This window comes from Sorex araneus, chromosome 4 (genome assembly GCF_027595985.1).
Source record: "Sorex araneus isolate mSorAra2 chromosome 4, mSorAra2.pri, whole genome shotgun sequence".
Classification (NCBI taxonomy): domain Eukaryota; kingdom Metazoa; phylum Chordata; class Mammalia; order Eulipotyphla; family Soricidae; genus Sorex; species Sorex araneus.
Genome location: NC_073305.1, coordinates 35,644,540 through 35,660,862, shown reverse-complemented (window position 1 = coordinate 35,660,862; position 16,323 = coordinate 35,644,540). Strand labels below are relative to the sequence as shown.

At 43.9% G+C, this 16,323-nt stretch overlaps 2 protein-coding genes across 2 annotated transcripts in view; one reads left to right on the top strand and one right to left on the bottom strand.

Moving 5' to 3' along the window:
* The window catches only part of MLH1 (mutL homolog 1), a 35,586-nt gene extending 28,745 nt beyond the window's left edge, over positions 1-6,841 (bottom strand). Inside the window, exons 1-5 of the mRNA XM_004614579.2 lie at positions 6,699-6,841; positions 5,792-5,882; positions 3,750-3,848; positions 2,198-2,271; positions 193-265 (exon numbers count right to left, since the gene is read on the bottom strand). Coding sequence (XP_004614636.2) covers positions 193-265; positions 2,198-2,271; positions 3,750-3,848; positions 5,792-5,882; positions 6,699-6,814 — 453 coding nt within the window. The 5' untranslated portion in view covers positions 6,815-6,841. The remainder of the gene's footprint in view (positions 1-192; positions 266-2,197; positions 2,272-3,749; positions 3,849-5,791; positions 5,883-6,698) is intronic.
* Positions 6,842-7,130: 289 nt separating this feature from the next.
* On the top strand, positions 7,131-11,246 carry EPM2AIP1 (EPM2A interacting protein 1). Its single transcript, XM_055135523.1, has one exon. The coding sequence runs from the start codon at positions 7,259-7,261 to the stop codon at positions 9,083-9,085; it is 1,827 nt and encodes a 608-aa protein (XP_054991498.1). The 5' UTR covers positions 7,131-7,258; the 3' UTR covers positions 9,086-11,246.
* The last annotated feature ends 5,077 nt before the right edge of the window (positions 11,247-16,323 follow it).

Here is a 16,323-nt window from a genome sequence, read left to right as displayed (position 1 = left end):
GTCAGCAGGTTACCAGGCCACAGCCGCCAAGAACTATTTTTCTTACTTAAAGCTTATCATAGGGCTTCTGTTAACTTGTGAAAATTTATTTTATTGTGACTTTGAAAATTCTGAGACACTTACATTTTTTCCCTTTTTAATACAGAGACAAAGTCCTTTTAATCAACTCACACTTCCATAGGCCAGCCTTACCGTAATCTGGGTCCCTTGATTGCCCGCACACGGTTTAGGAGGAGCTTTCAGTTTTCCATCTGAGTAATTTGCTCTAGTCAAAAAAAGATAGCAACGGTTGACATCCAAAGCAGTAAGAGAGATAATTCCCCAAAGGGAAAAAGGAGAATCATACCAGCAATACTTTAAAACAACCATATCATCTATCATCTGACTTACCGTTTCCACTTTAATGTTTCTACTATTCCCATAACTATTCAAGATTTAAAAAAGGAAAAGAAAAAAAGAAAACACCTGTTCCTCAAGCAAGCATTATTTTCTAATTCTCAGCTATGAACTATTAATACTTTTACTACAGCTTACAATAACAGCAAAATATCTGCAATTATTTAGGAAGGGACTAATAATAAGAGGTGGGGAAATATTTGCCCTGCATTCTATCTGAAGACCCTCAAAATCACGTGGTGTGGCCCTAACACAATACAGACAGGGAGGCTTCTTGCTGTCACCTATGGCCTATCTGCCTATATTGTATGGCCTGTAAGTGACATTATAAACATCCAAATGGCACTTGCAGATAAAAGGTTCCTCTGAGTGGTCTGTGAAGGTCATGGTAAAGAAGAAAGACCCTGACAAGTTTCTGACTGATCTAGTAAGGAGATAAGTAAAACCCTATTTTTTGGATGTAGCTCCTAAAGTGTGATCACTCTGGGGTGGGAAAAGGGATGGGCAAGAGTGTCACAGAAAAAATGACAATTCAATTTGGCTCTGGGGAGAAAGAGTTTTAAGTAAGAGAGAATAAAAAAAAAATGCCCAGCAAGAGAAAAGCATAAACAAAGGCACTTGAGAATAGCAGGCAGCCGGGCTGCGTGGAGAGCAGCTGGTTGCTATGACAACGAGACTGGATTTCATCCTACCAGAGAAGGGGCATTATGCAGTGTCCCCAGACACACCTAACACAACCCCAGAGGAAAAGAAATGGAATTGTGTCCCAGATTATTTAGGAAGACATAAAACCACAACTGCCCCCACCTTGTAAAAGGGGTTCTAGGTCTATCAGCACACCCAGCTTAGGGCAATTACAGTTCAGAGGGCTCGGCTTCCAGCACCCGTCCTATGTACTCTGAAATGCTCTACCTTCTGTTAAGTCACACTTGAGGGCTGACGTTTTTTATATTAATTCAAAAGCTGATTTTTTAAAAATTTCCCTTTGCGGGGAGTGAACTAAGTATGCCAATTTGTCTCTCACTAGTGACTTGGCCAGTGCCTCTAAAAACAAAGGTCTAAGTCTGATGAGCGAAAACCCATTTTTGTTCTGTTCCAAAGTGATTCCTCCCTCTTTGAAAATGATCCCATACAACAAGCAGTCAGAGGCCACCTGTGGGGTGACAGGCCAGCACTGGCATGCATGGTGACGAACAGCCACAAGGTGGCTCACTCTGCCGCTAAGGAACTGGCTCCCTGGGCTTCCCAGTCATGGACCTGTTTGCTATCCAGTGGAAGGGAGGCAGGGCAGAGGCAGGCTAACAGCGGCAGCCAGCTCCCTCCTCTTACGACACCTCCACACCTCCGTCACAGACCTTGCAAAGCACCTGTGCTATGTCACGACCTTGTTTTTTTTTAAGACGAAGACTCCCCTGTAGGTGAACAACTAATCCATAGGGAGGGGGAAAAAATTTACCCAAGTTTTAGGCCAAAAAAGGATACCGAGACTAGGGAGATGGTGCATGGGTTAAGGTACTTTTGCATGTGGCCAACCTCAATGTCTGAAGCCATGTACGGTCTGTGGAGTACTAAACAAAGGTCACCTCTGCGAACAGACAGAGCCAGGAGTAGCCCCTTAGCACTACGGGGTATGGCCCCACTTACCTCACCCCCATGCCCCCCAAAGGGGGAAAAAACAAGAATATTGGTGTTTAGGTAATATAGCTTTGAGAAGGCACACCTTATTGTAGTCAGTGCACGCCTTTTCTCTTTAACATCTTGAAAGGAAGAATTTTAGAATGAATATGCATTAAAACAGTACCTGTAAGCACACTTTGCATCAGCTGTTTTGGTCGTAATAGTAACGTGGGCCACGTGGCTGATGCTGGCTAAGGCCTGAAAAAGGAAAGGAAAAGAATCACTCACTGGTGGGACATCCTTTATGTTATCAAAGGAAAGGTCATCTGAATTGTCACTCCCAATTTGAATCCGTTAACAGCAACCACCCATTTTTATGACACCTTAAAAACAACAGCAACAAAGGAGGCCATCAAAATTTAGAATTTCAGAGGTTGGGAAGATAGCTTAATAGGTTGGCGCGGCTGCTTTACATGCAGGAGGTCTGGGTTAATCCCCAGCACCCAATGGTCCCCAAAGCACTGCCGGGAGCAGCTCCCATTCATTTCAAATTTATTAAAAAAAAAATTAATTAAATCCATGAACAATTTTATCCTTTAGGCAAGAATGGCCTCCTGAGTCTTTGAAATGGGCATCTCCTTTCACAGGATGGCATCGAGGCACATACAAACACTGAGTGAGTATATCTCAGGGGCCATGGGACACAGGCAGGGCAGCTTCAGTTCTTTATGAGGTCCTAGCTGATTTCCCTGGTTTATGCACTTAATTTTCATCACTAGAAATGCAAATTATTTTTGAGAGCTCAGTAATAAAGGACATTCAATTTACACACTACAGGCTACAGGTAAATGCCAGGAAGAAGAGGTGCCACCGACAAAGTCCTGCTGCTCCAGTGACGGAGCAAGTGGACCATGAAGGCTTCTGGGTCACACTGCCAGGGTTCGGTTCCATAATGCCATAATGCCCATAATTCCCCATAATGCCACTTTGGAGAAGCACAGCCACAGTTTCCTCAATGGCACAACAGGATAATAACAGAAGGCAGCCTCTCGAGTTATGGTCAAGGGCAACAGATTCCACAGGAACCAATGCCGAGAGCCCTGCGCAGTACGCAAACAGCCCTCAGTGAAATCTCCCGTGTTTTATAGTGAAATAGCACCCTGACAGATGGAATACAGCCAGGCCAGGGCTCTGGGGCCACGGGCTTAGAAACTAACCTGGGAAATGGCAAAGCCAGAAAAACCACTATTCTCTCCAAATCTGACTTTGGATATACTTCAAATCAGGAGTTTCATATATTTGCCTCGTGATAAACAGTCAGAAATGGCCCCTATCTGAAGCAAGTTGAGGCTCACACTGAGCCACAGTGCTAGGGACAAGACTCTTTGATTTAATTTGCAATGACCCAGTCACAGCTGCCTTTTAATTAAGTAAATAAATAAATAAATAAATAAAAGCAATACAAACACATGACCAAACCTCCTGCTTTTTTTTTTTTAGGTGGGGGTGGGGGTAGTATCCTGCTGTGCTCAGGGGTCACTCCTGGCGAGCACAGGGACCATAGGGAATGCCGGAGATGGAACCTGGGTCAGCCATGCGCAAGGCAAGCAGCCCGCTCACTCCCGCCCCAAACCTCCTGCTTTGTAGCCTATGTACCTCGGTGGAGAAACATACTGACACGTGACAGAAATGTCATCAGGAGGATATTTGACACATTCCTTTAACCCTTAGCTTACCTCACCACGAAAACCGTATGTAGAAATTTTACTTAAATCCTCAAAGGACTGTAATTTACTTGTAGTGAATCGCTCACATACAATATCCAGATCTTCTTTCTAAAAGATACCAAAAATACGTCATGATGTATCCTCTACATCTTCCCAAATGAACCCAAGGAGAAATCCCTCTTTGGAGTTTTGAACCTCACACGCACTTTCCAATGTGGCAACCATAGTGCCACACATCCAGCGTCCCTCCTTTACCACATATCTCTCGTGTCAGTCTCATGCTGGTCTTCATCTCCTGAGTCAAGTGAGCCCAGACATCAGCCTGAGACCTAGTCTCTGACTACGTTCACTCTCTTGACGGTCTTACTCAATCTCTCATGACTCAAAACAAAACACTAACGCCTGGAGGACAGCACACTTAGTATCTTCTACATGTGAAATGATCTAATCAACATCTATCACCACACATATTCTCCAGGATGACAGCATCCCTCTCTTATGATCTGACCTATCTCAGCCGAATGCACACAAGGCCCACCTTTGTTGTTATAAATGGCAGGTTTTTTGTTTGTTTGTTTTAGGAGCTATTACTGTAGGTATTTAATTTATATGTATCTAGAGGTGTTTGAGGGCTACAAGGGTGCTACTCGGGAGTGATTCAGAATACATGCAATACCATAACCTACACTTTTTTAAATGACTGAAGAACATTCAATTGTCTATACAAGTCACCTTTATAACACACACACACACACACACACACACACACACACACACACACACACACACTCATTCATCAATGAACACAGGCTGTTTCCAGATCTTGGTTACTGTAAGGACTGCTAACAATAAACAAGTGATTTTACATTTACATCTTTTTTTCCAGATGATTTTTTGTTTTCTTTGGATATGCTCATAGATGTGGAAATGCCGTGTCGCATGGTACTTCTATTTTCAGTTTAGTGAAAATCGCTACAGAAAGTCACATTCTCATCAACCCACTTCACAATGGTTTCCTTTTCTCTACAACTTTGCTAACATTAGATATTTGATTCCCCCCCCCCAACAGCCATTTTAAGAGGTGTTTGGGTATGGGTGGTGGTGGTGATAACTCATTGGAGTTTTTAACCTACATTTTCTTCTAAGCTTCTTTTCCTGTAAGTGCTGGCCAAGTAACTTGGGGGGTTGGGGGAGAGCTGGCCCACACCCAGCAGTGTGCTGGGTCAAGGGTAACAAATCAGGGTTGGGTGGCATGCAAGGCAGTGCTGAAACCCCTGGACTATCTCTCTGGCCCCATCTGCTGGCCATCTGTATCTTCTTTGCAAAAAACCGTTATTCGGGTCTTAGGCCTACTTTTAATCCAGTTTCACCATTTCTCGGTATATAGCTCTGCAGGACTGGAGCAGTAGCACAGCGTTTGCCTTGCACTCGGCCAGCCCGGGTTTGACTCCTTTGTCCCTCTCGAAGAGTCCCGCAAGCTACTTTTCCGGGAGTGCCAGCACAGAACAGGTACTCAATAAATATTCACGGCTGATGTTTAACATTTCAGCCCCCAAAATTATAGCCACACAACTCAGAGAAGGGAACACCAAGTAAAATGTGGTTGGAGGTCATGTGGGGGAAAGATGATGCGGGCCCAATATAGACTAGAGACTGAACACAATGGCCACTCAACACCTTTATTGCAAACCACAACACCTAATCAGAGAGAGAACAAAAGGGAATACCCTGCCATAGTGGCAGTGTGGGGTGGGGGGAGACAGGACTGGGGAGGGGGGGAGAGATGTTGGGTTTACTGGTGGTTGGAGAATGGGCACTGATGAAGGGATGGGTTATCAAACTTTGTAAGGGAGAAACATGAGCACAAAAATGTATAAATCTGTAACTGTACCCTCACGTTGACTCACTAATTAAAAATAAACTATTAAACTAAAAAAAAAATTATAGCCACAAAAGCCCAGAGTTTCTAGACAGGGAAAGGTTCTGCCCCTCGCCCACAGATACAGCACACAAAGCACATAGTCATCTAGGTCCTCCCAGGTTTTACTTACCCTGATCCCAGTGCCGTTGTCTTGGATTTGAATCAACTTCAAACCTCCTTCTTTAACCACTACTTGGATACTTGTGGATTTTGCATCTAAACTGGTAAATCAAACAGGACAAAAGGACAAAAGGTCTCAATCCACACCAACTTAAAGGTGAGCCCAGAGATAAGAATAAATTCCAGATACACACAGAGAAGCTGATCAGCCTGCTCTTCCCAGGTCTTATAGTTTAGTGACACTGTGTACAGTTAGCAAGTCAGGCTGAGGGGAGAGGAGAGGTGGGGGAGCATTCTAACTTGATTGAACAAAATCAACAACTCACTCTCAACGCAAAGGCTCTCACTGGGTTGCTATGCTGAATCTGTGGTGTAGACCACCGTCCTTTGGCACGCTTTTAACCTCTTCCAGCACACTTCGAGATAATTCTGAACTTCCCCATGCAAGCGAGAGCTCATGAAAACGGGTGTCTTTCACATGCCTTACTCCCACCCCCCAAAGGTTGGGAAAACACGGAGTAAGTGACCCTTGACCTGTCCAATCTATTTAGGGTAAAACTCAAAATGAATTGTAGTCTAGAAATGTGTTTAGGTGACTTTTGGATTAAGCAAAAACAAAAAAAAATTCAAAATTCACAACTTCTGCATTTCTGCAGAAGCAATTTTGAAACGTATCCCCCGCCATATTTTATGGCACCAGTGCAAGAGCACTGAGAGAAGGGTCCCTCTGAGTGGGCCTTAGAAATCTGCCTCACGAGAGAGTTCAAGACCCTCGGGACCGGGGAGAAGGCAGGAACGCAAATCCTTCGCCTCCAAAAGCTGGCGCCCAGCACGCATCCGCCCAGGGCTGGGCTGCAAGTCCCCATCCCCTCGGGCCCGGCCCAACTCCCCCTACACACACACACTCCCACCCATACCAATTCTCAATCATCTCCTTGATTGCATTCGCCGGACGCTGAATGACTTCCCCCGCCGCGATGCGGTTGACCACGGTCTCATCCAGCCTACGGATAACTCCCGCGACCAGAGACATTTTGCCGCGCGCGTACCCAGATCCCAACGTGACGCTCCCGGAAGTGCCCTTAGCCAATCACTGCGGGGCCTGGCGGACACGCCCTTCCTGCAACGCCCCCTTGCTCCGTTCTCCCCGGCCTCTCGGAGCTGGGAAGCTTCTGGTTGGGCACCTCGCATGTCAGTCAAGCATCTGAAATCCCCCGTTGCCTGGGTTCCCGCTAGCTAGACGGATATGCGCCTGCGCGTTAGAAATCACTGCCCGCCTTTCCTATTGGCTCCTTCTGATAACGCCGACAAAATCTCCATCCTATGGGGACGGAGGAGGCCCCGCCGGAGGTTGGAGTCCCCCCGCTGGGGTGATCTGGCGCAGGACCGAGGTGGTGCTTGGCATCGGTTCCAGTTCCTCCCCTTTTTTCCCTGCGCCCTCCCTCGGGTCGGCCCCGCTCCCTTGGCTTCCAGTAGTATGTGGATGTCTCCCAAGAGGAGCAGAATGGAAGTCGACGAGACCAAGGTGTTCCGGCCCGAGTGGATCCAGCGGTACTTGGTGGTGGAGCCGCCGGAGGGCGAAGGAGCCCTGTGCCTGGTCTGCCGGCGCGTGGTGGTCGCCACCCGCGAACGCGACGTTCGGCGCCACTACGAGGCCGAGCACGAGCACTACGAGCGGTACGTGGCGGAGGGCGAGCGCGCGGCCCTGGTGGAGCGGCTGCGGCAGGGCGACGCCCCGCCGGTGGCCCAGCTCACCCCCGAGGAGCGGGCGGCGCGCGCGGGCCTGGGGCTCGCGCGCCTCCTGGCCCTGAAGGGGCGCGGCTGGGGCGAGGGCGACTTCGTGTCCCAGTGCATGGAGGTGATGCTGCGAGACGTGCTGCCCGATCACGTGAGCGTCCTGGACACCATCGACTTCTCGCCGGAGATCACCCGGCAGAGGGTCCTGAACATCGACCGCAACCTCCGCGCCCAGCTCTACCAGCGGACCAAGGACTACAAGGCCTACTCGCTGGCCTTGGACGACCAGGCCTTCGTGGCCTACGAGAATTACCTCCTGGTCTTCGTCCGCGGCGTGGACCAGGACCTGCAGGTGCAGGAGGAGCTGCTGACCCTGGTCAACCTGACGCACCACTTCAGCGTGGGGGCGCTCATGGCCGCCATCCTGGAGGCGCTGCAGACGGCCGGGCTGAGCCTGCAGCGCATGGTGGGGCTCAGCACCACGCACACGCTGCGGATGGTGGGCGAGAACTCGGGGCTGGTGTCCTACATGCGCGAGAAGGCGGTCAGCCCCAACTGCTGGAACGTCATCCACTACTCGGGCCTGCACCACCTGGAGCTGCTGAGCTCCTACGACGTGGACGTGAGCCAGATCATCAACACCGTGTCCGAGTGGGTGGTGCTCATCAAGACCCGCGGCGTGCGGCGGCCGGAGTTCCGGGACCTGCTGCACGACTCGGAATCGGAGCACGGCGAGAGGGTGAACGGGCGGTGCCTCAACAACTGGCTGCGGAGAGGGAAGACCCTGAAGCTCATCTTTACCCTCCGGAAAGAGATCGAGGCGTTCTTGGTCTCCATCGGGGCGACCACCGTGCATTTCAGCGACAAGAAGTGGCTCTGTGACTTCGGCTTCTTGGTGGACGTCATGGACCACCTCGGAGAGCTCAGTGACCTGCTGGGCGTTAGTAAGGTGTTCGCCGCCGTCGCCTTCGACCACGTCTGCACCTTTGAAGTCAAGCTGGGTCTGCTGCAGAGGCACATCGAGGAGAAGAACCTGACACACTTCCCCGCCTTGAGAGAAGTGGTGGATGAGCTTAAGCAGCATCTTAAAGAAGACGAGAAAATATTTGATCCCGAGCGGTACCGGGTGGTGATCTGTCGCCTGCAGAAAGAGTTCGAGAGGCACTTCAAGGACCTCAGGTTCATTAAGAAGGACTTGGAACTTTTTGCGAATCCCTTTAACTTCAAGGCTGAGTACGCACCCATTTCTGTCCGCATGGAGCTCACCAAACTTCAAGCCAACACCAGCCTCTGGAACGAGTACAGAGTCAAGGACCTGGGGCAATTCTATGCCGGTTTGTCTGCAGAGTCTTACCCCATCATCAAAGGGGTGGCCTGTAAGGTGGCGTCTTTGTTCGATAGTAACCACATCTGCGAAAAGGCCTTTGCTTACTTGACTCGCAACCAGCACACGCTGAGCCGGCCGCTGTCAGATGAGCATCTCCAGGCCCTGTTTAGGATCGCCACGACTGAGCTAGAGCCACACTGGGATGACCTGGTGAGAGGGAGGAACCAGACTCCTCCCTGAGCCTGGAGGCTGCAGAGCTCAAATGCTCCACAGGAAGCCTGTGTGCAAAGCAAATGTCGATTCTTATTTTTCAGACTTGACCAGACTTAAATCAATCTGTGTTCAAATTCTGGGATTTTGTTTGTATTCTTTTACCTTAATCCCCTCCCCCCCCTCCAAGAAGCATCTGGGATGGGAACACTTTAGAACACCCGGTTTAAAAACTTAATTTAATGACAAAGCCTTTGTCTTTTGCGTTTATGATATAGTTATTTTTAAAGAAGTTTGGTACTGATGTTCTGTTTGAAGTTTGTTTTTAAGATGTACGGAAGAAAATTTAGCTCCTTAAATGTTAAAATGCAGATGTCTGTAGTTACCAGCTCCTTTAATGTATGTTTGAGACAATTTGCAGGAACTTTGAAGTTCAGAAGTTCCTGAAATGGAAAAACATACATCCAGGGGAGGTATTTTGTCTGTCAAAATGTTTGACATGTTTTTTTAAAAATACGTGTCTGAGTATGACGGTTAATATTGGTAGATTTCCTTCTTGTCAGATCCCCTTCACTCACCCGGTGGCAGTAATATTCCTAATAGAAAAAGTAATCAGATAATCATTTAGTCAGAGGAGCAGGAATCATTTTTTTAAGTTTTTGGTGTAGGAGGTTTCCTACAATTTGTAGATCAAACTAATTGTTGGAGGTGCCCTCTGAATTTTTCAAAGTAGGGAGCTGTTTTTATCAGCTTTAAGTAAGTATAGACTGGTAACATTTTCCCATTAGTAAATCTATAGGCCAAAGTTTGGCCCTGTCAAAAAGGATGAGAAAAAATGGTTTTGCCCTACAGGGTGAGAAAGTGTGATATTTTAGATTATTTGTCCTTACTGCGCAGATGTTTATAAAGAGACAGCTTAAAGGAAACCTTTTAAGGTACAATAATGAGTGTTAGCTCCAGGAAATAAATGTATTCTAGAATTTGAAATGGTTCCATACATTGTGTAGTTAGCAGTGCACAAGAAGAAATATTTAACTCAAGCATCAGCTTTTTTCAGATTGTAGCAATTCCCCGCTTCTAATGAGACATCTGCTTTTTATGCTAAACAGTAATTTTTAAATTTCTGTTAACTATGAAAAACTTTGAGTGAAGCCAAAAATGTAAAATGATTGAAAAACAGTATCTCACTGACAGATCTTCCAAATACAGTTTGAAAACTTGTGCAGAAGTTCTGGCTTAAATACTGTAACATGTGATTCTCTAGTCACTAACCCAGCAAATTTAAGTAGCCATGGTACAATTGAGAATTGAGGCGAAATTGATGCCTGGCTGACCAAAATAGGTGCCCTAAGAAACAAAGAAACAAAATTGTTTCAAAGGTTCCCAGGAAGAGTCAGTCATTCCTACTCCCAGCAGGTGTCAGGAAACAGAAGGGGACTCTAGTTGTCACTGTAGGGATTAGGGAAGGGTTCTGCTCCCTGGTGAGCTGGATGACCCTCCCACCAATGAAACCTCTGTAGGCTAGCCTGACACATGAAGTTATCCCTCCCATAGTGCCAGTGTATCCCTGTGTCAACTGTTATTTTGAGGGACAGGGAGAGTTGTTTACGTATTACATCACAGTAGAATCTAAATTAGAAGTTGGGCAAACTGGACAATACTTGATAGGGGAAGCATGCTAGTTTGGCTGATAAAGATGCAGTAAAGGTTTTCATAAATTTCAGTAGCTCCCAGTAGTATTTTTTAATTGGTAATAGTATTTTTAAATCGGTAATTGTTAATGAACCAGATTAAGGTATTACTCTGTTACATAGTCAGGGCAGAAAAACAAGTGTTTTTTATATATATATATGTATGTAATATATATATATATATATAAAACATATATGTATTAAGCTACTTATCAAGGAAGGTCAAGTTAGGATTTTAGTAGAAATTAGCTTAAATGTCTGGAGAAGTAGCACAGTATAAAACGGAAACCCCCTCTCCAAAAAAAGAATCTATCAGTAATTTCCCAGTAGTTGGAGTACACTTTTTGATGACAAAAGCTTTATTGGAAGAATGTTTAGAAGGCCTAAAAGCTGCTTTGCTTTCTAACCCTAGTTCCTCGAATACTAAAGTCTTGTATGTTTTGTGGAGTTTTAGTATATATTTTGCTTAAAGTGATAATAAAATTAGTTCGCATCATGTAGTCACTGAGCAGGGTGGGAGGGGTGGGGTAGGAGACATGTAAACCAAGGATTTAAATCAGCTCTGAACACTAGACTTTGCTATAACCTAGTCTTGTTTTTTGCTTTTGTTTTAAGTGTATTTTACTGTTTTCTGTATTAAGTATCTAATTGCATGTCAGTTTTGTTTTGTTTTTTTCCTTAAAATGGTTACTAGTCTTGTATCAGTGGATTGTTAAAATAGGCACTTTTTTAAAAAAAAAAAAAGAGAGAGAGAGAAAGTTTTGTCTTTGTATTTCCCATTCCTGCTAAGTTTTTGGAAATACTCCCATTGTCATGGCCTTGTCAATAGACTGACCCTGCCCATAAAATACTTGTTTACTTGGGCTTTGGGGTTACCATCTCTAGGTGCTTTTACTCAGTCTTCATTGCAGGCACTTCTTTCCCTTTAATATGTTCTTAGAGTTTTAAAATGTCTTAGGCTTAGTCTACATCATCTCTGATTTCATCTTCTATGGCTTCAGTTAGCAATTCATGCAAATGACTGTCAAATTCATATCTCCTTTCTGGAGTGTTCCTAATTCATATGTCTAATTGCTAACTGAAATCCACTTGGTCATCATGCCATTGGTCTTCCCCCCAAAAAAACCTGCACCTCCTTTTGTGTTTCCTTTCCAATATGTGGTACAACCACTACCAGCCGTTCAGTTGCCTTTGCCTAAGCCAAAGACTAAATTATCCATGACTTTTCTCTCCTTATCCATCATCTCTGCTCCCAAAACCGTTCTGTTAAGTCTAACGTGTAAATTTTTCTTTATTCCATGGTGATACTGTCCTAATCCAGACTAACAGCTGACCTAAATTATAGCAAGATTTTATGAGTCTCCCTTCCTTTGATTTTGACTGAGTTCTAGAAGCTGTAATCATCACTCAGCTGCTTTCACTGATTAGTCTTAGGGTAGCGTACAGATTTCTATTGAGCTTTGCACTTTCAGTTTACTTAGCATTTATTTGGAGCCCTCCTTATTGTCCCTTAGACCAGATGCCCCTATTACTAAGATACTGTTTTCTTCTAACCACACATCTAAAGCACACTTTAATGTCACTTTTTATTGATCACTGTTTGATTGTAAGCTTTAAAAGGGCAGACACTATCTAAACCTTGCTTACTGTTACATCTCTAGTGGTCAGCACAATACCCAGCATATCAATAAATGTTTGAATGTATGCTTGTTTAGTATTTTACCACTGTTACAAGCCTCTCGAGAGTCTTATTTAAACTTCACAGTGTTTCTGCCCATTTTACATATCACAAATGAAGAAAGGAGACTGAATTTTATGGGACTTCACATTCTCAAAATTTGGCTCATGGTGCTGGCATATTACTTTCTTTACACGTATTATGTAAGTATTGAGGAAACAAACTTGGGTTGCAATTTGCTCTTGTAAAACTAAGTATTAAAGTCAGGATTCAAACCCAAACGTGCCCAGATGTACTCAAGTAATCCACTGTGACATGAATGAACTCTTTACCTTCTTAGAAGTTTTCATGTTTTTAAATATATTTCCAAAGACTTTTAAAAGAACCTGGATGAAGAGTACTGGACAACGGTTTAGTAAAATAAAACAGTCCTTTCATAATTAAGAAGTTATATTCAATAATGGAAAAAAGGTAATACCACCTACTGTTAATACTCTTCTGTAAGCATCGACTCCAGGAGAAAACAATCAGCTGTTTATTTTTCTTATCATAGCTCTTCTGGAACTTTAAATAAATTTTAACAGAACTTTAGAAGAATGATAGCAGTGTTTTGTATCATTAGATACTTAGTTCACTTGCTTTTCTACCTCCAGAGAAGATTGAAAAGAACTCCGAAGAGGAATGAGCCCAAGTAACAGTGTGGCCTTAGATTTGCTTTGTTCTTTGATTTCCTGTTTATGTGTCTTAGTTTCTGAATGCCTGGAGCTTTTATGCTTCATGGGAAAGCCAGACCCTCGGTTATTTTGAGTTTGTCCAATTGAAGGAATAGTATTATACTGCTAGTTGAACTTTCAGTCTGAGGCACTTTTAATTCATTTAAGAGATCTTAACAGATACTGTAGTCATCTAGTGATGTCATCCTTGCTGCAAAGCTGAGTTTTACCCGACCTTTGGATTAAGGGATTTTTCATTTTTATCTTGATAATCAAGAAGTGGCCTGAACCTACCCAGTAAGTACTTCAGTTGGTGGAATGTTTTTCTTTTTCTTTTGTTTGTAAATGGGTACATTCTGAGTTCCTTTCTCCTGCATTTTTTTCAGAAGCGGCCAATCACAATCATATTTTGTTTTGCCTATCTTCCCTCCCCCCTTCTTCAGTTGGAGTAGATTCAGTGGTAGAGGTAGGCAGACACTGGCAGGGGTTGTGGTGTTGGAATTATATGCAGGAAACCCTACCATTAATAGTATTGTAACTCACAGTACCTAAAATAAAATTTTAAAAGAGTAGATAGAATATTTACCAGGTTCTCAAGGGACAGTTTTACGACTTCTTAACATGAATTTTCTCTGAATGAGTTACTTCTCTCATCCTCCAAAAGCAACCACCTGAATGCCTGTCAATGAGGCCAGTGCTCAATATTTTAGGGTTTTTGAAAATTTCTGTATTAGGATAGGCTAGTAAAAACTGTAAAATCTTAATGTCTCACATGGCTTTTCTCGGACAACTTGCTTAAGGATTTTGCTCGATACAAAATTTATCAAACTGACTTTTTTGTAAGGAACATTTTTTGGGAAGATAACCCTGTCTATCTGGTTGCTTTAATTGGCCAAAGCAAATCAATGCAAATGCAAAAATCAAAGATATACAATACAATACTTTCAGTTACCGGGAGGAAAACCAGAAATGAAAATTATGACAGACAGCACTACTGATTAAATTATATATAATTATAGCTCTCCATTTATAAAATTTCTTTCAAAATACTTCCCTTGAGATAAAACATGGAGTAAAGTGTGAAAAAATACTACGTGTACAGCTCAGTGGGTTATATACACCCTTGAAACTATTAGTCACGATATTGAAGATTTCTACCCCACCTGTGAATGCCCCATAAGCCCAACTCACATGCAGATAACCACTCTTAAGAACTTTATCACCATGAATAACTTCTCTCTGTTTTACTTGGTGTAAGTGGAAACGTTTTATGTACTTTTGTGTCTTGTTCAAAATACTGTCTGTGAGTCATCCACACTGTTGCATGTAGCAACAGTTCCTTTTTACTTAGTAATCCTTTGTATAACAATAACCCAGTTAGTGAATCCGGTTTTACTGTTGTTTTGTTTCTGTTTTGTGGTTTTTAATAAAGTTGCTATGAACATCTTTGTGTCTGTCTTAAGTTTTCGTTGGTTCTCCTGAATCATACTTTATAGAATGAATATTAAAGAGTGTGTAGAAAGTTTATTCCAACTCCTTTATGGGTAAAGAAACTGTCCCAGAACAGTAGCTTATTCTAAATTACATAACAGAACCAGAGCAAAGTCTATTTCTGGACTCCCATTCCATTGCTTTTCCTACTCTGCCATTGCTGTCATTACCGGATTGTCCCCTGCCCTCATTCCTTATAAGGAACTGCTTATTGGCCAGGTGGATAAAGACCCCAGCATCCTTAGTCTTACCTTTGGTTTTGGCTAATAATTAAGACAGGCTTTCTTGTTGATTCAGAGAATTCCTTTAAGAATCAACTTCTTGGGGCCAGAGTGATAGCACAGCAGGTGGGGCATTTGCCTTGCACATGGCCGACCCAGGTTCAATCCCCGGCTTCCCATGTGGTCCTCCAGCAATTCCTGAGTGAAGAGCCAGGAGTAACCCCTGTGCAACGCTGGGTGTGACCCAAAAAGCAAAAAACAAAAACAAAACGGAATCAACTTCTTTGTGATTTCATTAATTTACGTATATTGTAAAATTTAGATACTTGTTTTGGTGGTGATGGTGGTGAGGGAATCTCGCCCAGCTATGCTCAGGATTTGCTTTTGGCTCTGTGCTCTGGGTGAACCAGTCCTGATGAACTCAGGAGTCCATATCAAGTGCTAGGGATGGAACCCAGGTAAGCCACATACAAAACAAGCACCTTATTCACTGTATTACCTCTCCAGTCCCCAATATTTTTATATGTTGTGTGTATTCTGAAATGAATAGAATTGCTTGGTATTAGAGAGTTTTAAAAAGCTGATCTGAACAAAACTGGGGTTGGAGTTGCTGGAGAAAAGTATAGGATTTAAGGCACATACCTTGTGCACAGTTAACTCCTTTATGATCCTTAGTACCACATGGTCCCCTGAGCATCACCACATGCAGCCAGGGCTCTAGGTAGTCCCTGGAACCACATCCTTCAGTCCTTACATTGTGCCCCTGGCCTGCCTGGAGCCCCACCCCCGATAGAACTGGTATCTTCATAGGTAGTTCTTTGGTAATTTTTTCAAATTTCTTCTGTCTTTTTCAAATGAAATTTTGGAGGATTCTATGTTTTAGTATTTAGGACTTGCTATTAGAATTTTTAAGGAACTGGTTTCTGGGCCATATCTGGCCAGTGCTTAGGGCTTACTCCTGGCTCTGCATGCAGGGGTCATTCCTGGTGGGCTCAAGGGACCACATGAGGTCTCAGGGGTCAAACCCAAGTCAGCTATATGCTAGACAAGAACCCTACCAGCTTATTATATCTCTGGCCCCATTCTTTCAATTAAAAATTATATTATTTGGGCATTTGCCTTGCATGCGGCTGACCGGGTTCGATTCCTCTGTCCCTCTCAGAGAGCCCGGCAAGCTACCAAGAGTATCCCGCCCGCACAACAGAGCCTGAAAGCTACTCATGGCATATTTAATATGTCAAAAACAGTAAGAACAAGTCTTACAATGGAGACATTACTGGTGCCCACTCGACAAATTGATGAACAACAACAGGACGACAGTGCAGTGCTACATTATTTTTTATTAAATTATCAGTGGTTATATTTCTAATTCAATGTTTGGGCTTTCTGTTATTCTTCTTCAGTTCAGTATATATTTTTTAGTTTGTTGGACTTTTCAACCAAAGTGTTCTTCCACTTATATTTTTGTTTATCT